At 46.1% G+C, this 20,970-nt stretch overlaps 1 protein-coding gene across 2 annotated transcripts in view; it reads right to left on the bottom strand.

Annotated features, from left to right (window-relative positions):
• The window catches only part of XYLT1 (xylosyltransferase 1), a 200,345-nt gene that overhangs the window by 26,969 nt on the left and 152,406 nt on the right, over positions 1-20,970 (bottom strand). For both annotated transcript variants that reach the window (XM_054843079.1, XM_054843078.1), the window contains 3 exons: positions 15,367-15,447; positions 3,411-3,627; positions 1,128-1,304 (listed from right to left, as the gene is read on the bottom strand). In XM_054843079.1, coding sequence (XP_054699054.1) covers positions 1,128-1,304; positions 3,411-3,627; positions 15,367-15,447 — 475 coding nt within the window. The remainder of the gene's footprint in view (positions 1-1,127; positions 1,305-3,410; positions 3,628-15,366; positions 15,448-20,970) is intronic.

Raw genomic sequence — 20,970 nt, forward strand, 5'->3', positions numbered from 1 at the left:
CTGATTGTTTTCTGAAATGTCTTTGTGGGTTGTTTTCCCAGCCTGGAGCAGGTCAGCCTCTGCAGACTGGCAGGAGTTTTCTAAGACTAGCCATTTATTCTGTGCTGGAGACTTTCCTGGGATTAGTGTTTGGGGCAGCAGAGCCTCTCTTAGATAATGTCTCATTTGCTCTTTTTGTGAGTGCCTGTGTCACTGGCTCCAGCCGTGCCCGGTAGGCAGCACATCACAATAAAGAAAAGATCTCTGTTTTGGAGCAGTCATCATTTTTGTGCTGTAGGGTAACACATTCCCCATCCCACACAAAGCCTGAACAAACATGCTTTATGCAGGGAACCCCGAGGAGCTACAGGGATGGAATTGCAAATCCAGTGACCTTGAAACAAGCGGTTGTTCATTCTTAATAGAAGATACACAGGCCAGATACAGTCTTGAGACCGAGTGCACCCTTGAGCACAAGGATTTGCTCTCATGTCTGCCTTGAGGAAACCGTATCACAAAGGAACTGATTAAAATTTTTAAGGCAGTCCTGCCAAGCCTGGGTGAGCGAAACCTCATGACTCTGGCCCCCAAAATCACAAGATAAATTTAATTATATTTAAGTTCATGTTGATGAATATGATAATGAAAACTGATTTGCCTTGAGCTGCGTAAGCCTCTAGCAGGCACTCTAGTCAACTTTTAAGCTTTTTTCAAAGACGGAAAACACTGCTTAACAATGAGAGCCAGGAGCTTCATGAAATCATGAGAGCACCTGAGCTGGAACTTTGGAAAAAACCCTTTGCAATAAATTCACAAGAGTTACCAGGGAATATTGGTACAGTGAGAGATGTGTCAAGCTTCCCTCCTTTCTAGCACAGCAAATCTACCAATGCCAAGTAGTCCAAAGAGCTGCTTTGTGACCTTACCACGCAGCAAAGCTCAAGGGCCAAAACACAGGAGAATCAATTCTTTATTCTCCTGAAATTAAGAGCAGAGCTTCCTCACACCTCTTTCTCCACCGTGCTAGATGGGGTAAAATCTTCCCTTCCCACTCGCTGCTGCAGCCACACAGCCAGGCAGCTCTCCCCACCCCAGCAGACGGGGAAGAGCTTCTTTGTGGGTACCAGGGAACGGCCCGCTTCGGTTACCTGGAATCGGTGGAAGTCTGCTGGTTTGAAGTCATTAGGCGAACAGCCACACCAGTCAACAATGTGCTTGTACTGACACTTGCAGCCAAGTTTACGGTTCCAGTTTGTGATGCGCAAGTTGTTGTCCACCATGGAGTCACAGTACGGGCTATTTTCCAGAACAGTGTGAAAGAAGGACTGCAAGAAAGACAGAGCAGATCAGTGCATTCATTCAGGTTCGCAGACTTCCATTTTCTCCTTCACTTCAGCCTGAACCTAATGCAGGTGACTTATTTTCTTTCAATATGATAGAATTAACAAGCTCTATTGTTCTGCCATATATGAAAAGCTCTCTACATGTATGCATTCCGTAGAGCATGAGAAAATCACAACACGCTATAGTCCCAGCCAAACTGTAATAACATACAGTTGAGGCCTTGCCAAAATACCCTGGCACAGAATAATTGCACTTCTGCAATGACCAGCTTTGGGCTCTGGGAATCCAAGGGACTCCAGGAAAGGCACCAGTGGCAGCAATTATTTTATTTTTATTTCAGCTGTATGAGCAAGTCTAAGAAATTCTGATTATTTCTCTTCTGTAAAATACTTTCTGGCCTAACAGATTTAGGACTGTTTTCCTGAGCGATGTGTTAATGATATATCTCAAGTTGCTTCCTAAGACAATTCTCAAACGTTCACCATCACCCCAGTTACTATGAAAAACACACAGTCTCAGACAGCTCCTCTGTGGGTGTCTCTCTCTCCAGCACTCCGAGATGCACGGCTATTTGAATGGCCTTGCTCTGAAATGCACAGTTCACCCCAGGCACCAGAAGGACATTCTGCCTCCTGCAATTATGTCTGAAATCATAAGTCTTTATTTGCTGACTCAAGGCAGCACGGAATTCCTATTGGGCTGTCCTAATTATATCATCATAATATCAGCTATTACATAAATCATGTGTAATGGGGACTGATATAGCAGGTTAACAGGTCAGTGAAGGCAAGGCGATTTTAAGAAACCAGCTATGTATCTTGCAAAGAAAACTTTGTAGAAAGGGGCTATGGAATATGATCAAATTTAGCCCTGTAAGAGATGATTTTTGGAGCAGTGACTTCTCTTTAAAATCAGCAATAGTAAGACCTATAAATAACCAGCATAACATTAGCATGGCTGGCCCCCAAATAATCCCCCTACCCTTTTTAATGTTAAATGACAGCCCAGTGAATATGGATTTTATGCTTGAACTGTTTGGTTAAACCCATAAAGGCATCCATTTTCATTCAAGCGAGAGGCAAAAAAACCCCCTACCCAATTACCCATTGCCCTGTGTCCTTTTATAATGATACAGAAATTTCTCCTAGATAATGGATGAAAAGGTTATCAGAGTTGATCAAAAAGGTGATTTTTAACAGAAATGGGATTAAAGCAAGATTATTCAACATGTGTGTGGAATAATAAACCCCTATCAAAAGATGACAAGCACTGCGCTCCACCGCAAGCTAATAAGCCTAGACTTGCAAGATCGGTCTCATCAATCCCTCAAAATATTCAGGGGCCGCTAGCGAGGAAGGAAGTTATCGTTTTCAAGACAGCCATCAGGTCTTCCTTGGGACGGCTGCAAGCTCCGTGCCCTGGGAGCAGAGCCTGGGAAACCGGGGAGCCACGTACCTGCTGAGGCAGGTGTAGCACAGCCGGACGACCTGCCTGGCTCCGTGCTCTACTTGTAGGTAACGCACACCTCCCTGACACACCGCCGCATGCGAGACGGAAACCCATCCTGGTCTGCACTCCCCTTCTGCATCACTTGCAGCCAGAGCGATTCCTGAGTGATCTAAATGATTTGTGACTATGCCTTCTAGCTGAGTTTTGAACGGAACAATAAACCTTTGTTTGTAGGGGGTTTATTTTTAAAGAAAAGGGGTGGGTAATAGTGAGGAAAGCTACTTATGAAGACAATTCACCATCTCTAATAGCCTTCAAAAGCTTTGTGGAGGAACAATTTGCAAGCAAAGGGCAGCTGGATTTTTGGTTGTTCGGTAATAAATTAATAGGCTTAGAAGTATAAAACAAAGCCATTCCTTGCAAAAAAGTCCCCCAAACAAAGCAGCTAAACAACTGCAAAAGTTGTTCTAACACTAAAGGCCTTACTCGTCACGGGAGTAAAATTCTCATTACCCACTGTGGGATGGTCCAAAGCCCACCGCAATCGGGCTAAAGCCCCTCTGACGTCGGTGATCTTTGGGACAAGCACAAACATTCCAGTTCTGAACACAGAGAGGGATTGCTTTGAATTCACATACCTCAGCAGGAAGCAACGTGTAAGAGTAAAACCTCTTCATCTTTGTCACCAGATCGTCATTAGAAAAAGTGACATACTCCACAAACTTCCTGTTCAGGAGAAACCAGTCTGACCCTCCATCGACTGCGATTCCTTCTGGGATCCTGCGGTCCCCCAGGCGCCACATGTGGGTATCGCATTCCAGGAACAGCCGATCCAGCCCCTGCTTTCTGATGAATCTGAGGAACACAAAAGCAGACATTAAAAGTTAATTTGTATTTTATCATCGCTAGCTCTATAAATAAAGACGTTATTTTCTCAAACAAAAAAGGATAAAAAGGTCACTTATTTATATTTCTGTTCTACTCATAAATAATGCAGAGAAGTTTAATAAATGATTAATCTGCTATACGTTCAGTTACAGGGACAAGGATCAACAGATTGCTTTTAAACATCATTTACACCTTCTGCTGTCGTAAGACAGAACTGTGCAAGTTACAGAGCTGTGTGGCATGAAAATCCACAATTAATTCTTGACAAACCACTGCAGAAGAACCATAACATGAACAGGAACTAAACACAACCTCTGTGATAGGCTTCTGTCTCGAAATAAATGCACAGGTTTTGAAAAACAGCACATGGAACATAAAGGTAAAATGACCAATTTTCCCCTATGTTATTATTCCACAAATTTTTCTATTGGGGTATAGTTAATTAGGAAGAAATACAATTGCATTGCTCTTTGCAGTAGAATGAGTATGTTTGCTCCGTTTTCAAGTCTATGGGGAACAATGTTTTGTTATTGCTGAACCATGAATAAGAGGAGCAACCGCAGAACCGTAAAGTTATGGAAATGAATTATTTCAGACCAATACAAGAAGAAAAAAAGAGTTGGAAAATCAATCTGTGTTTAAAACCACTTTGGACTGGATGCCCACACGTGTTTTGAGACTGTCTGATCCAGGTTTCTATTTGTTATTCCATTTTCAGAATTATTTCCCAGAAAGAGAAGCAGGGCAGCCATGAATTAGCACACGCCTTCGCAAGGGGGGGCCGAGCGCTGTTAGTAGCGGTGAGTCGCTGTGCTGAACACATCCCACATGTTCTGAGCAACGATCAGTGCTGGCTAGCCAGACGCAATAGGAACTACCAGCACGAGAGCAGGGATCTCACCGATGTAAGAACTCCAGGCTAAGAAGAGCTGCAGCACCTACAGCGAAGAGGATGCCGTAAAACCTCCGTTTCCTTCATGAGCAACATCGAGCTACACCAGGGTTCTTAGAAATGTTTTAGGATGTCAGGAAGACATTTTAGTGGTCCTCAAACACATGCAACCAAAAGAAGGGGAAAAGAAATAAAAGTTAAGGAAGAACACCAAAGCTTTCTGGACCTCCGCATCTGGAAACATGTTAACCCCGTAGGCTAACTCCCTGGTTCGGGTTTTGCTCTATACCAATCAAAGAACTGAGATGTAATTATGAAATGGTGCGTATTAATTTTCAAAAGGACCATAAATGACTTCAGGGTCTATGTCCTACTGATAGCTATGTCTCTTCTCACAGTATGAGGAGGAGAGCTCCTCTGTTAACACAACAGTGCAGAAAATGTGTAGATGAGAGTGGGGAAGTTTTTCTTTCCATGAACAAGTTTCTAATTTCATGTTCCATTATGAAGGATAATAGAAAAGTCTTGCAATTTTAATGCAGTGCTCTGGAATGTAATCTTCAAATTCAATATTTATGCAGTTATCTCCAAATCAAATATTAATGTGCCTTAAAGTTTGGTCATTTATTTATTTCCCTCAAAACAAAATGCTCATTTGAGTTAATTATTTTAAGAAAATAATAGAATTTTATCGACCATATTTAAGTAGGAATGTAAAGTTCTTCTCCATGAAATCATTTCTTTCAACTGCTATCTCTACCAATTTATCACCCTTTATTCTCATTTTCAAACAGAAGTTTCTTTCACTGCAATAGAAACCCAAAACCAAAAAAACCCCAAGAAATACCTGAGGACTTCAAAAGCCCCTCTACTTACAAACTCCCTCAGCCCATATTATGCGACAGGGTGACAGTTTACTACTACCAGAAAGCTCAGTTGTACAACTTCAGCCTTATTCTCTGAAATTGGCAGTAGAAGAGCACGGCCACACTCAGGGTGAGCAGGTCCCACCAAATCCAGGCTCACAGCTTCACGTTTTCCAAAACAGTTGTCAGGCTCCTTTTTGGTGTACGTACACAGTTCCAGGACTTTTCTGAGCTAACGGCTTGGACAAGCAAATCTTGGCATATGGAACAAAATAGGACAATTCTCGGGAGCACGGGTGTTTTCACAACAAATCTCAGTCCTAGAACCCTACGCCCCAAGGATATCAGCAGAAAACTAAACGTACATCCTAACCACTCCTCCTCCAGCACGGCAGTGCAGCCCAGCCGAGGAGCAGCAATGCCTTTGGAGCGTTTGTGAAGAGACGACCCTTTTGCTAATGCTCGTTGAAACCTCCCTAGAGACATCATACCAGGTTTTAAACACCAGCAACAACCAGGCAGGCAGCAGGCCCTTCTCAGAAGGCTCACCCTTACCGGGCCTGCTTCGCACGCAGTCCCCACACCTAAACCAAATAACGCACCAGCATAGCAAATTCCTTTCACCTATGAGGCAGTAATTTATACAAAGGGCTTTGAAGACACAGCTCTGCGCCACAGAATCATAGAATATCCTGAGTTGGAAGGGACCCATGAGGATCATCGAGTCCAACTCCTGGTCCACACAGGACCAGCCGAATCAGAGCATATGACTGAGAGCGTTGTCCAGACGCTTCTTGAACTCAGTTAAGTTCAGTGCTGTGACCATTTCCCTGGGGAGCCTGTTCCAGTGCCCGACCACCCTCTCGGTGAAGAACCTTTGCCTGATATCCAACCTAAACCTCCCCCGTCGCAGCTTCATGCCGTTCCCTCGGGTTCTATCACTGGTCAGCAGAGGGAGGAGATCAGCGCCTGCCCCCTCGCTCCCCTCGTGAGGAAGCTGTAGGCCACGATGAGGTCTCCCCTCGGGCAAGCGTCGGGCAATTACTTGCTATCCGTTTACGTTCCTTGGGAGCCAAGGGGACCGAGCATACGTGAGATGCGCTGGAGGCGGAGGCAGCAGTGGGTCGCTGTGGCCAGCCCAGGCTGTGCTGCTGGCACACGGAGCAGCCCAAGGGGGAAGCGTGGCCGAGGCTTTTGTTCCCCTCCAGGGTCTCTTCTAGCATGGCTGAGCCTCCAGCTACTCCAGCAACAGCGGTTTTGCAGCTCTGGGAAGCCAGAGCTTACTCTGGCACTGGATCTTGCCTGAGGGAAAGGGCAAGGTGCTGTTTGTGCGCCACATTCAAGAAATCAAAAGCCCTCAGATGCTACCAGCAGTTCGTAAAGACTCTTAGTGAGCCATCCAACAATGCTTGCAGCAGCCATCTCTGAAAAGATGATGGTGAGCAGAAGCATGAACCTATGATTTGTTTCTAGTCTAGCACTGTATTTCATTAGTTTCTGGTTATGCTCGATGTCATACTGAAACAGTGCATTTTGTGAAGGCATGCCAAGCTTTTGCATGAAATGCAAAAAATGGCGATTTTTTTCCCTCAAGTCTTTCTCTCTTGGATTTTACAAGACACCTAGCAGATAACTCCCAAATTAAAGTAGAAAAAAATGGATTAGTAACAGCATTTCATTAATCTTAGTCACTGTGGAAAAATTCAGGTGCTCCCTGGCACCCTGCGCTTCAGGCGAGACCAGCACACCTCAGGCGGCTGCAAGCGTATTGCCAGGACGACGCCGCACAACCGCGCCAAGGTAAGGATAGCCAAATACAAGGAGATTGCCATCACGTGAAAACACTTGGCCTTTCTCCTGATCCAAGACAAACAACGGGAGGAAAATACGATGACGAAATGAAGAGGTGCCGTTTGCGCCCCGACCATGCCTGGATGCAGCCTCGGGGTTTGCACGGTTCCGGATGGTTATTTTTATACTTTGTTAAAAAAACCCCACCGCTTGCAGCACGAGGCCTGTCACACCGCGTATGGATAGTTAACTGGCCAGACAGCTCACGGTTGCAATCCAGCCTCGGGAACTCCTCTTACTTTGTAGTGTATTTAAATATTTATAAATGCATTTCAGATGAGACCCTAGGACTGTATAACACATAAAGCATTTGTAAGATGTTTAGCACACGTTCCTACAACACGAATATAAACACGTAGTTCAGCTCTTCTTATGATATGTCTTAACTACTAATAAATATTGTTGCACAGTTACTTAATGTCAGCAAAAACATCGCAATCCAACATCAGCCTTTGGGTCGCTGTCTGCGGGTGACGCTGCGCAGCGTCTCTGAGACCCCCGCTCCTGAACCTCGTGCAGCACGTTAAACACGGAGCTCGCTGTTTTCTCTTTCCCACAGTCTATGAATGAATAAAACTTTCTTAAGCATCAGAGGCTATCAGATTGCCAAACGTTACTTTTCGGTAAGGTTTTTGTCTGGAAAGAATGTATTTTTTAAAGTAAAAAGGTTTCTTCCTAAATGTTTCCTGTTTCTGGCCCCTTGCCTAGAAAAGCTCGTATTGACATTTCACTGCTAACCAGTGTCCCTATCAGGACCTCATCGTCATTACTCACTGTACAAGAATAACAACTATGAATAAAACTTAATAATACATCCGCAAAACAATTCATCACGAGTCGAAAGCCAATGTCGAAGCAAGGATCTACAGAGCTTGGAGCTCCACTAGCACCATGTCCGTGTTGTCCTTAACGTACGCGGACAAACTGCGCATTGCTTTGACTCCATCTGCTCCTCTCTTAACTCTCTTTAGACAAAAATTTGAAGAAGTCAGCCAATTTTGGTGGGAAAAGTCAAGTAAATATTTTTATGGATGAGAAATATGAGAGGCTCTTGCCAGCAGCGTTTGCACAGCCACCTTGGAAACACTTACCGGAGTCAATCAGTCGGGAAGTGTAAAACAATAACTTGCAATTTAGGTGACCAAGTAGAAAGCACAGAACGGTAATTTGACAATCTTGAGTGTAACAGTTGCAACAAGTAATTTGCGAGCAATCTCTAGGCTACAATATATCCCCATAAACCAGTCACCGAATAATTCTTTGTAATAAGCAAGTCCATAAAACCCAAATCTGCACGGAGCAGTCTCATTCCCTGCCGCTGCCGGCCAGAAATCCTGCCCTCCGCCGAGTACACGACAAATTTCCAGTTGACTGCGACACAACCCTGACTTCACCCCATTTCCATGAAGGGTTACACGGTATTTAAAAAATCTGAAATAATGAACAATTGGCTATTCAAGCACAATGCCTATACTGTACCAGATAAACGCCTGTTTTTCTAAAGATATGATCTTGTGGTACATTTCCCAGGACCTCTTTTTGTCATGCCAAAAGGCTCCAGGGCGGAGTCCCCGCTCCCAAAACGGAGCTGAAGCTTGAAAAGGGGCACGGCGTCAAAAAGAAATGGCACCTACTTAGTCTGTCAAGACGAGGCAGATTTCCTCCTGGTATGACAGGCAGGACGCAGAAAGCGCAGAATGCACAACTCCTGCTGTCTCAAAAGGCTACGAAAAACCTCTCAGCACAGATAAAAACGATGGAAGAAAAGAGAGGGAGAAATACAAATTGTAACCTGCTTTCCAGCGTATTTAAACTGCGGCATCCTGAATGCAAATGTTCTGAGGTCAAAAGCAGAATTCTCCTTATCTTTCTTTAATTCCCTAACTCTGAAGAAAATATTATGAACACAACACTATCCCAACAACGCCCTAAGCTTTAATGCCAACACACAAACACACACCAGCAACATCACAAAGAGCTTCTCTCTTGACTGGGTTTGCTATGGGGAGGTTGGGCTTATTTCACACGCAAAAGCCCAACCCGCAGGCAAGCACACAAACTGAAATGCCTTTAGTAGCTTTGCCCACCGCGCTAAATGCTCAGAACTTAACAAGGAACGTAGGGAAATCTTACTTTTAAAATAGGATTAGTGTTTGCCGTTCCTATCTCTACACGCCCTACAAGAGAGCGGGAGCAGCAGAGCATGGCGGCCAACGGCACCACGGGATCACCAGCCGGCCCTCGGCCAGGACGGCACGGCTCCGACCGCGCAAGGACAGGGGTTGAATTCAGAGCAGAAAACACAGGTGACGCGGCCACGAAACAGAAGCCAGCACTGAGAGATGCAGTTGGTGCCATTTGTTCCTGGGATTCCCGCGGGTCTCCAGGAGCTGGGCTGTCAGCCATCACGGGACCAAGCAGCTCTACGGGAAGGATCTTCTGAGGGTCCACGTTACCACAGTGCTTCCAATGCATGTTTAAACAGTTGTACGCTCAGTGTGCAAGTAAATCTGGGCAGACAACTGTTCTGCTGCCACAAACGTTGGACAATATAAGGTTTAGATCATTTGCAGTGTAGCAAAAATGGTACAGTATTTTGACTGGCTCCTTCAAGTTACAAGTCTACCTTGAACTATTACATTAAACGTGGCCCTTCTCAATCAATGGCATTTTATGGAAACCAAACGTCCATGGCATTTAGGGTATTCCACATGAGATGCTGTTGAAAGCCGATGAATACATGCATTTTATCTGATCATTATTCCATCTCTAGATGGACATAATTAGATTTTTCAAGCTTTACAATAGGTGCCTCATACTCTACATAATTTGTTTCTGCTTCTTTCGTATGTAATTTTCTCAGTATACCCATTTAATGCTTTAGTCATATCACATCTTTGCATTATGCTTAGAAGAAATTCCTCATAATCCTTTCTTCTCGTCCACCTTTTCCTAAGCATTAACTTCCACTGCTTTTGAAAAATCTTACTTTCCATCTTCTGGAAACCTCTCTTACAGAGGAAGTCTTAAAAAAGCCTTAATGCTTCTCAATATTTTAATGTTACAGGTCAGGGAGCAAACTCTTCAAGTGTCCCAAAAATTGTTTTTAGTTGTAGAAAACATGCAGAGTATATTTTTTGCAGTAACGACTCTACTAGGAATTGCCTTGTTTTGACAACAGTTCCATACACTCCCTCGTGACTCGAGAAGGACTTTCAAAGACTTTCCTGAGGGTTTCTTTCCACCGCTCCTCACTTATGCTATCTTTTAACCAACACTGGAACAGCTTTTGCAAGGACAAAAATGTAATGGCTTCCTCTCATGATCAGGGAGGCCACAACCCAAGTGATTTTGTTTCTTTTTATATAAAATAAGCAAAACGGGGAGAAAACTGCAAATGATAGCGTGCAGAGATGTAGCATGAATTCACCACAGACTCACTCCATAGTACGAAACCTGACATTTTGCCATCTGTTTGTCTCCAACAAATGTCATCTCTGGAAGATTTCTTGTCCCCTCACCTCCTCCTCTTCCCAACACCCACAGGACCGAGCAGTCTCCGACCTGGCAACGCTGCTGGGCCTGAGCAGCTGAGCTTGAAGCCATCTCATCTACGTGGTGGTGCTGCTGCTTGGGCCACGGCCAGCAGACCACAGCGGTGCAGCACCCGCAGGCAATGCCAAGGGACACCCCGTGCAGAGCACACCCGGTGTCCACCACAACAGCATCTCACTGGGTGCTTCTGCTGTGCTTAACATCTCGGGATCTGCGTACTAGGTGACTGACGCAAGAAAAGGAAATGGGGTTCAAACTTTCCAAGAGATTGAGGGCAAGCGTGAGTCACCTCTATACAGATTTTCAAGCTACCAAATCAGGCCACTGACCTGTGGGTAAAACAGGGCCAACCATACTGTCCAACTTAAAGGATGTTCCCTGTCATAATTATTTTATAAAATGTCTCAGGACCTCAGATGAAAGGACACAAATGTTACTATTTATACTACTGAAAACGAAGTGTGCAGCTCAATGTTCTCAGGTAGCAATGAGATTGCTGATCACTTTACCGGAACCTCAGTTTTCGCCTCCTTCCTAATCCCCACCCCGCCCCATAAATTACAGCTACTTCAAACCTTCTCACTTACTGCGCCTTCCTGAACTGGCGGATCATCTTGCCTGCGTACTCTACAGAGACCAAAAAACACCCTGGTTTGTCCCATGCCAAGACACATGGCTGTTTGTACTGCATCTGCCTGCCATCTTCAACCTATTCTTGTTTCTCTTTGCATTGACGACTTAGCATTGTTTTCCAAAACCGAGCAGAAATAAAAGCCCTACAAAGAGGCAAACTGTCAAGCCGAAGCAGTAAAGGCTTTATGGCTCCCCTAACGCTTAGCATAAAGCAGTAAGGAACATTGGAAAGTCAGCTGTAACGTCTACAATTAAGTGCAGTCTCTTAGCACAGAAGATGCATGTTGCTATTTCAGTCACTACAGTTCACATGCAACTGTTGGGCTGAACTACTTCCAAGAGAAAAATAGATCTTCTTAGTCCACGTGCTTCAGAATACTGAAGCGTTTAAAAAAAATTAACAAAAAAAACTATGGCTGAGGGAAGTTTGAGCCAAATGAACCACGGAATATTTCACATGAGCAGGAAGGTAAGCGCTGCTGGGAGCTAAGTGGTTAAACTGTTCCAACAGCAGGGATAATATATCAATTTTTTTCCCTAGTATTTGGGTACTTACTGAGCAATTCATCAACGCGATACACAATAGCATTTACTGCGTGATCCATTTGCTAACGAACCGCCCAACCGCCATCAACCCAGTGTGCAGAACGCCGACCAACAGCATGTGCCACAGTGGCAAAAGGGCACGTCCGAAAGGTGGTGAAACGGAGACGCGTCAGCAGAACGGGGCTGAGAGAGGTGGAGATCTTGGGAACGTGCCCTGGCCCTTCGGCAGCTGAGGTCTGTCCAGCCTCCGAGAACCGGGACGGGCGTGCGGCGCTCCTCACTGAAAGCCGTGCAGGTGAGCAACACCTCTGAAAGTATCTGGGACCCAGGAGCCAAAAGGGGACAACACAACTGAAGAGCAGCATTAATGAGGAGAAAAGAACTCAGGTACATAACAAACTTTTAACGGCCTTTTCTTTACCTGTTTGTATTCTGCCTACGAGCTCCAGATTCCTCCAAGATGTAACAGCATCCGGCCCTCACAGCACGTTTACCCTCTTTCCCAAACGACACCGTGGCAAGGTTTCTATAAAAAAAAACCCTTTTCCCTGCCTGTCGTTGAAGATGTCACATCTGACCGTCTTTATGTTTTATAATACGTCAGCCAGGTACCGCTCCTGCCAGAAACCCAAATCTTCTGGGTGTTCCACATTGTAACAGCTTATACAACTATCGGGTTGTTCTTTTGCTGTTAATAGTCTAAGACACTGAAAAAAGGAGAAAATGTAAGTGTTGCCCACTAAGTACTATATAACGACTCCAGCCACCGCACGCATTTTCATCTCATAGATCCAGCTAAGGAAATAATGCTTCTGCGGCTGAGTTAAGGACCCATTTTCACATCCATTCCCTTTTCTGAAGCCACTAAAGGAAAATCAGAGCGATGCACTTTTTAATGACTTTGGCATAACTAAAAGAAAACTTCACTCATAAAAGGAAGCCTGGTTTCTCTCCTTATTTGGCAGTAAAACATGTACTGATTGTGAACATGGCTTGAATACAAAGTACATTGTAATTGAGCTGTATAAGCTTTTCAGTTTTAAGATGGCGCTTCTACTTTCTCGCTCTCCCTTGTATGATCCAAAGACTACGATGACTTCAAATTCAGGGTTTCCAGTTGTTTACATAGCAGACTAAGACAGTTGAAAAGCTTATTGTTTAGGAGCCATTATTCATCCACAAATTAAAAGAAAAAGCAGCAGCAAGGGTTATACACTGCTTTCAGTGATATTTCAGTGCTGAGCTCCCGTATTATTAGTTCACGTGTGTTGAGAAAAAACACCCTGGAACAGCAAAATGATTACTGTACGTGGGGCGGCAGTCAGTCTAGTCCTGTGTCCTCTCCCTTATCATGACTTCGACTAGCCATTTTACATAAAGAATCCTGTTCCAGTCTGGTTTGAGATAGGATGTCCCAAGGGAGTTTTCTCCCATTGCCCAATAACTTGGAGACTGGCCTATGGCCTAACTCCTTTCCAAAAACTCTTTTTTTTTTTTCCTTTTAAAATTTTTGTTGCCAAACCTTGACTCTGCTGCTTCTCTTCAAGACCTTACTAAGCTCTTGGCCATACCATTCCCCCCACGGGACATTTCTTTTCCACAGGGCTGTGACAAGGCGAAGCAAACGTCAAAACTTAAAAAAGTAACTGGAAAAATTAATAGAAAAAAAATAATCATCCCTTACTCTTAAATGAGCAACTGACCGAGTTTGGCAGTGGGAATTCCCCGAGCAAAGGTCCCAGAGGCTGGCAGAATACGGCAAGGGGGCACCACTGCCCACCTCTTCTCTGCTCCTCCGGGGACATCGGCTGCCGGCAGCAGGACGCGGGGCCCCAGCTGAGATGGGCCGTCAGTCCCGTCCGCCCTGCCCGTGCCAGCACTTCAGCACCGAGGGTTTCATCGTTCCAACTACAGGGATAAACCTCGCCGGCATGACCGCTGCTTACACGGCTTGGGCACAACATGGAAGTCAGTTGGGACCGCGCAACCACGCAGGACAGAGGCAGCAAATCTGCGCTCGCGTCCCCCATTATGTTCCCTGACGCATGGAGAATTTATGGTGGGAATCCAGGAGAAAAAACAAAGCACGGCAACGTGGTGCAATAGGCTAAAAGGTATTTAATTGTTCATACAGTCACAGGGAACCATTGAACTAATAAATGGGTTGTTATTCCTGTGAGGGGAGGACAAGGGGCACATTAGCTCATTTTTTTATTAAATTAATACCAGATTAGTGTGTTTAATTGATCTAAATTGTTCTAACCCAGCTGAGGTTGGCATGTTCAAACCAGCTTGGTGCAGGCATGTCATAATTGATTAGTTATTTTCCTCAGCCAGCTCAGGGAATTTGAGAAGAATCAGGTGCACCAGAGGAGCAAAAAGGCGTAAGAGACCGACCGCTTTTCCCTGGCCACTTCTCTTCCCTTTTCCACTTTACCTCTGCTGTTGATCACTACTGCCAGCCAGAGCCGAGCCTGCCAATCACTCTGACACGCCGCATTTCCCACACCAGAGACTCTCCTGTGAAAACTGTTGACTCGTATTTAAATAGTATTCCTCACAGTATTATTTTTTACTACCCGCTATAGAATTTTTGCACGCACAAGACGAATGCTCGTGAGGACCTCACTTAAACAGGAACAGGAGAGAGCTGATAAATCTAGTGGCACGAGCGAGAGGAGCCAAGAAGCGAGAGACCCCTGTGCGCTCTTCTACCCACCCACTGCGCCCAACGCGCAACTTGATGTGTCGCATCCTCTGCGTACGCTATCGGCACCCAGCCTTACAGTACGCTTGACGTTTTACCATGCACATTTTACCCAGCACATTCTCTTTTCCCTGAGACCCGCGCGGGGTGGATGAAGAGGGACGCTGATCCCAGGACTCCCCAAGTGCAGCAGGTGATGCCAGCCCTGCAGCCCCCGTCCTCCCCCTCGCCAGCGTGTGCAGGCTGTACAGGCTCCCAGCCCTTGCGGAGACGCTCCGCTTGCAGAGGGCTTTGCTGCAGACCCCAGCGCAGGTCCTGGGCACCAGCGCCGCTGGGACCGACTGGGGCAGGGAAGAGCCGTTGTGTGGGGTGATTACCGCTTCCTCCCAAAACATCTACCTGTGCCGAGCCCCAAGGAGGGAACAAGCATCAGTCTGCTTAACGGCTCCATCCCCACAAGAGCATCTTTGCAAACCGACTGCGGGGAGGAGCCGTGCTGGACCAACAAACAACTGTCCTCAGGAGAGCATTTCCTCCTTATTTGCTTCCCTCTCCTGGACTAGGGATTTCTTCACTCAGATGACGCTGGAAAACCGTCACTATGCGAACACTCCCAGTGCCATGGTTAAAATAAGTGGAGGAAGGGGCTCGCTTACCTTGCATTGTCCCTCCCGTGTGATTTCAGGAAGTTCATATCACGGTATCTGGACAGGAATGCTACTAGTTGGTCATTTGTCCTGCAAGAGAAAGAACAAAAGTTGCACAAATTACACTGCAAAAACTGTGTTTACAGTAATTTCTATACTTCTTGTTCTCATTTGGGGACCATCCGCAGACTCTTTGAAGGAGGCAGTTGCTGCAAAAACTTCCATCCTGCTGCTAAACTTCACTGCCTGCCTCTGCTCGGGAAAGTGTACTTGCAAAGCAGCCCGGCTTTAGCACATCCTAACGGATTTCAGATGGACGCTTGGCAGATGTTTTAAGCATTGTAACAGAGTACGTATTAAGTAATACTGCTCAATGCTTTCTAAGTCTGAAAATCCAGCTGTGAGACGACGGCACTCATAGTCCCATTTTACATGCTTCGCTAGGTCTTTCCTAGGGAATTTGGTTAAGTATCTATTGGCATTTTATTTGTTTTCATCCTTGTAATAGAGACGAGGCCAAGGTTGGAATGCATAAAGCAAGAAAATTTGGATGTCAAAATCCCAATATAATTAATAGGAACAAAAGGATTTAGAAGGTTAATTCCAATTAGTATGACTGGCAATCTGACACCAGTATTTTCAAAATTTCAGCTGACATGTCCAAGAATGTATTTACGCTTGACAGCTTTTGTGGTCTGATATTTCTTTAACAATGGAGGAAAAACGTTCTCTATTTATCTGGGTCAGCATATTTAGGAAAACTGAATAAATCATATTAAAAAGATCTTCATCTCCTGAGTTGCATTCGAAACCACATTACAGATACAACCCCGTTTAAGCAACGGTCTGTAATGGAGTTGATGGCAGAAAAACTAAAGTTCAAACAGTTGTCTCTAGTACTGTATCTTGAACACATTTCGTTATTATGAGCCACAGAAAACCAAGTTAAACCAGAGTCCTGTACGAAACGTGTTTAACTTCTGGGGACGGGCTGCAACGACTTGGAAACGTTACCAGCCCAGCAAACTATCTTCGTATCTCGTAAAGCCAAATTCTTCCGTCATCACAGGTAGCATGTCATGACTGAACTGACAAATAAAGAACAAGTTAACCGCTGATTTTATCAGGGCCAAACGAAGTATCTGCCCATCAACCAGCCCGAAGGAGCCCGAGACCCTCCTCCTACGCTCGCTCATGTGAGCGGTAATACCTCCCAGGGTCAGACTGCATCTCAATTTGGCATCCTCAGAAAACTGCTTTCTGTATGGTAAGCTGTGCAGATTTTCACATTTGCTGCTCCAGTGATTCTCCATCTTACTGGGATGAATAGGCATTTAGTGAATTTACTTAGCAATGCTTCCACATGAAATGTTTTCAATGGCTGACATCTTCGGGTGAGTTTCTAGGCAAAAGCTGGCACGCAAAGATGATCTTTAGAAATATAACCAAGTTTGGAAGTGCTTGCGCTTTAATTTCCTCACAGGATAAAAATCAAATCAACCGAAGTAACAATCCACACCATGCAATAAAACACCGTCATTTCCAGATCGCTCACCAGCTATATTTCGCTCTTCAGCAGTGCTCTACCGAGTGTGTTTGGACTCGGGGCTGCCGTACAAACTTTTCAAGGCTTTGATAATGTTTATAAACGCCCGTATGATTTTTAGCTCTCAAAATAATTAAGAATTGACATTTTCCCACTTCTTGAAAACATTGCTGGCATCCTGGTCCTACTTTTTTTTTTTTTAAAAAAAGAAGAACTTATACAGAGTTTTACTCTTTGTCAATTAAGTATGCTTCTTTTCATGTGTTGACAGCATGGAAACAAACCATCGCATTGCCATTTGGTAAAACTTTCTAGTTGTTTGACATTTAGATTTATGCGGTCAACCAATTCTGCGCTCAGCATGGGAGCGCGCTGAATTCCTATTAAGCTTTCATTCAAACTGCTTCTCCTGGCCCCAATATCACGAGGATGCTGCGCACCACCTCCGAGTAATTCCACCGCGTGACATTAAAAAGAAAATCAAAGGTACTGAACACGCCTTAGATGCTAATGCAGTTGCTAGAACCCTCCTCACCTTTCAGAAAACTTTGCCTTCAGGGGTTTATTTCCTAAACGCCTCTGGCACAGATTGCTACCACGCTGCTTCATGCGCGGCGGCAGCAGCGTCTACGCCATCGCAGTGCCTCTGGCACCAGCCATTTACAACGCCTCTGGCACTCCTTCTGAGAAGTACTACAGGAGGGGGCCTATTTTTTCTCTAAGTAAGGCAATGGAAAGCTGAGATTTTCAGCTGAAGACATCACTGGGAGCAGCATCAACTCCACACTGCCAAATTAAATTCTGCTATAGCTCCACAAATTTCAGGGATAATTCACTGAGCATAAATCTGGCACAAAATCTTTCCCTAACCATCACACTGTAACAGAAAGTAACAAGTGCAACATATTTCTAGTATCTCCTTCCTAAGAAGGAAATAAAAAAGTCACGGGGATAGGGAGAGTATTTCATGCTACTGATTAAACCACACTGATATCCATATTACGTTCCTATCAGTTTCCCTAGCGTGTACCACAGCAGGAATACAGACCCAGGAGGGAGCCTTCCCAGCGCGAGGCTGGAGCCGACGGATGCGTCCACGCAGCTCCCGCTTTCACGTCCTTTGGCTATTAAATTCCCGGGGAGGGCGAGGCACCAGGAGAAGGACTAGTCAGCTGGTTACCTGTTAGCGGGGAGGGAGGACGACGCGAGAGGAGAGAGGCTGGAGAAAAGGCGCAGATTCCAGGTGTGCAGCACGCACAGAGAAACGGGAAACGAATCCCGCAGCGAGTGCACGGTGTGGAGAAAGCGCCCGCGGGCGGGAGGGCTCCCACGAGGGGATGACAAGTGAGAAAGACTGATGGGGAAACAAAGCGTTTTCAACTTCACTGATGTAGATTTGGTGTTAAGCGAGGGCCGGTCTGCCAGCTGGGACGGAGGGGTCCCTCTCCCCCAGGACCGTACCGAGGTCACCGCAATACGGCCGTGCCGCCCCCCCTGCAGCGAGGGCGGACGGAGGCAGCGGGGCAGCCATTGCAATAACTTCAGAACACGGCACATGTGCTGGGGACTGAAATGGAAATCTGGAAAGAGAAACACCGACTTTGTGTTTGCGCTGTCTGGACGCGCTGGCAGGTCTGCCTGGGAAGCGGAACGAGCGCGTCCCCGTGCACAACCACGGCCGAACGCCGCGGAGAACAAAAGGCAGTGCTGGGCTTGCTGGGTTCAAGCAGACCTTCCAAGTCGTGGTGACTAACTCGAGCAAAGAGCAGAGATCCCCTTCGTTCACAGCTGTGAAAATAGATCAAGAAAGTCTTTGGAGAATCTGAGAAAAGGAAAACAAGCGGTTGTTACTTTTGGAAGGTAGTGAAGCCTAATATAAACGCCCTTGATTCAGAAGGTACTTTAACGCACGGGCGACTTGAGGGCTGTAAGGAATCGCAGTCACTTCAAGGGGACTAGTCATGTGTCCGAACTCACACAATTGCATAACAACTTGGCTAAGCCAGATCAAAAGTTCAGAGACTTTCGGCAGCGCACAGGTACGGAAACGAGATAGTTTCACTCCGTGTGGGAATCAGATGAAGGAAAAAGCAACCGCTGTGTCGGATCCTGGGGCCGGGCTCTGCCGTTCGGTGCTGCGGGGGCTGTCCCTGTGCGGCGAGAGGGGACCGGGGACCTGCCCAGGCACCGAGCGGGCTGTGCCAGACCCTGCTGATTACAACAGGCAGCAGTGACAGTAACAAAAATAACAAAAGCCTGCCTGGGGACCGTAGATTGCTGCAACCCAAAAAGCCACCGACCTAAGTGACGCCCAGCCCAGCCTCCAGAGCCCACCCACAGCGATGCTGCGGCAGAGGCAGCACTGCCAAAAATCTCTCCCGGTTCCTCTCCTGCTTCAGCGGGCGAAGTTGCAGGTAGGAAGGTTCAGCTTGCCATCTGCTCTGAGTGAACTCACCAGTCAGGTCTTCAAAAATGTCCTCATTTCAGGTAAATCCCTGGATGGGTTTATAAACTATTCCCTTTCTTCAGGACCAGCCTGGGCAATCTTGTTTCAAACCTCATGAGAAGTGCTAGGGGCTGCAGTGCACCCGCGTACCAAGTATACATACCAAGTATAGATCGTCTCTCTGTCTCCTAGTCACTTAATTTCTGATCTATCAGAACAGTAAGGCTAAATAAACGTTTTTAGACGTTATGCATATATACAGTGTTTCTGCTTGGAAGGCTGCTCTCCTACTGGAGAATTCTTTTGCTACTGGCTCAAGGTTTGAGACAAAATCTAATGAAATCCATGGAAATCTCTCCTGCGGTCTCGCTGGGCGTTAGACTTCTATAGGCAACTTCATTCTCTTCAGCCCTGCGCCACGGGCAGTGCCCAGAAGGGATGGCTTTCACTGCACCGGCTCTTGCCAGCTCGTTCTCAGCGCTGCATTCACTGGGAACACCCCACCCTGTCCCAACTTAAAAATCTGTCATGAACTTATCCGGAATTACACGCACAGGCACGGGCTAGGGACAGCTGCAAACTAAATGCCATTTTTAATCGTTATTTTCTGGCATTATTTTCTTCTCTTTTCTGGTACGCCTGCTCTTACATGCACCGAGAAGTGGATTCTGCTACCCCTTCCAGGCAGCTGTAACTCGCTTTAGTCACAAACGTGGTTACTTGTCAATGACAGTGCTGGAATATGAAAAGCTAGAGCCAGACAATTAAAATGTCTGTAAAATTGTTTAAGCCGGACCCTCAGTCCTGGTTCCACACTTCTCCAGAAGCGAAGGACAAAGCCTGCTGGAAGCGACGCTACCTTGGCCTCTCAGCAGTTTCTCTCCCCAAGCACTAATCTGATTTGAATGTCATTTTTGCCGTTAGTGCTTTTGTCACTGTTGTAATCTTAGTGTGCGGAAGCGGTTTTTTTCTTATGCATTTTCTAATCTGACAGGTAAAAAAAAAAAAAATCAACTTTTTTGTTGCTACATACATGGGACAAAAGGAACTTGTCGTTACCCTGCCTACCGACACACTCCCAGCAAAAGCAAGGTGAGCGTGCCCAGGCTGTGTTAACCACGCAGCGTTACTGAGACAACAGGCGACAGCAGGATCGGAGCTTCCGCAGGCTGCCCAGCCGCTCCCCAGCAAACCACCTCGCCGCAGTGAGGTAAGCGCGCTGCAGCGGCCACCAAACCAGGAATCCTCGCCTCTGAGCACACCGGCACCTGCGGCGGTGCTGACAACGCTTCTGCGGCTGCAGCTCTTGAGATTTTTTTTCATATCTTGACCATATTTTGCAAAGCCAAAGGCTGTATTCCCTAGAAGAACAACACTGAAGTGCTGCACTGCAGTGACCGTGACGATGCCGTGACACCAGCACCCGGGCTCCGAGGGCAGCTCCCGAATTCGGGCTGCAGCCACCGGCACGCACACCTCCCCGCTGGGCCGTGCGGTGCAACCCAAACAGCCTGGGCTCGCCCCCTTGGGAGGAGACGGCACACTGAAAACGAGTACAATTATTAATCATGATTAATTATCTACAGGCAATCCTGCCAGCCGCCGCACAAGACCCCGCAGC

Source organism: Grus americana, chromosome 15, assembly GCF_028858705.1.
Source record: "Grus americana isolate bGruAme1 chromosome 15, bGruAme1.mat, whole genome shotgun sequence".
NCBI classification, from domain to species: Eukaryota; Metazoa; Chordata; class Aves; order Gruiformes; family Gruidae; genus Grus; species Grus americana.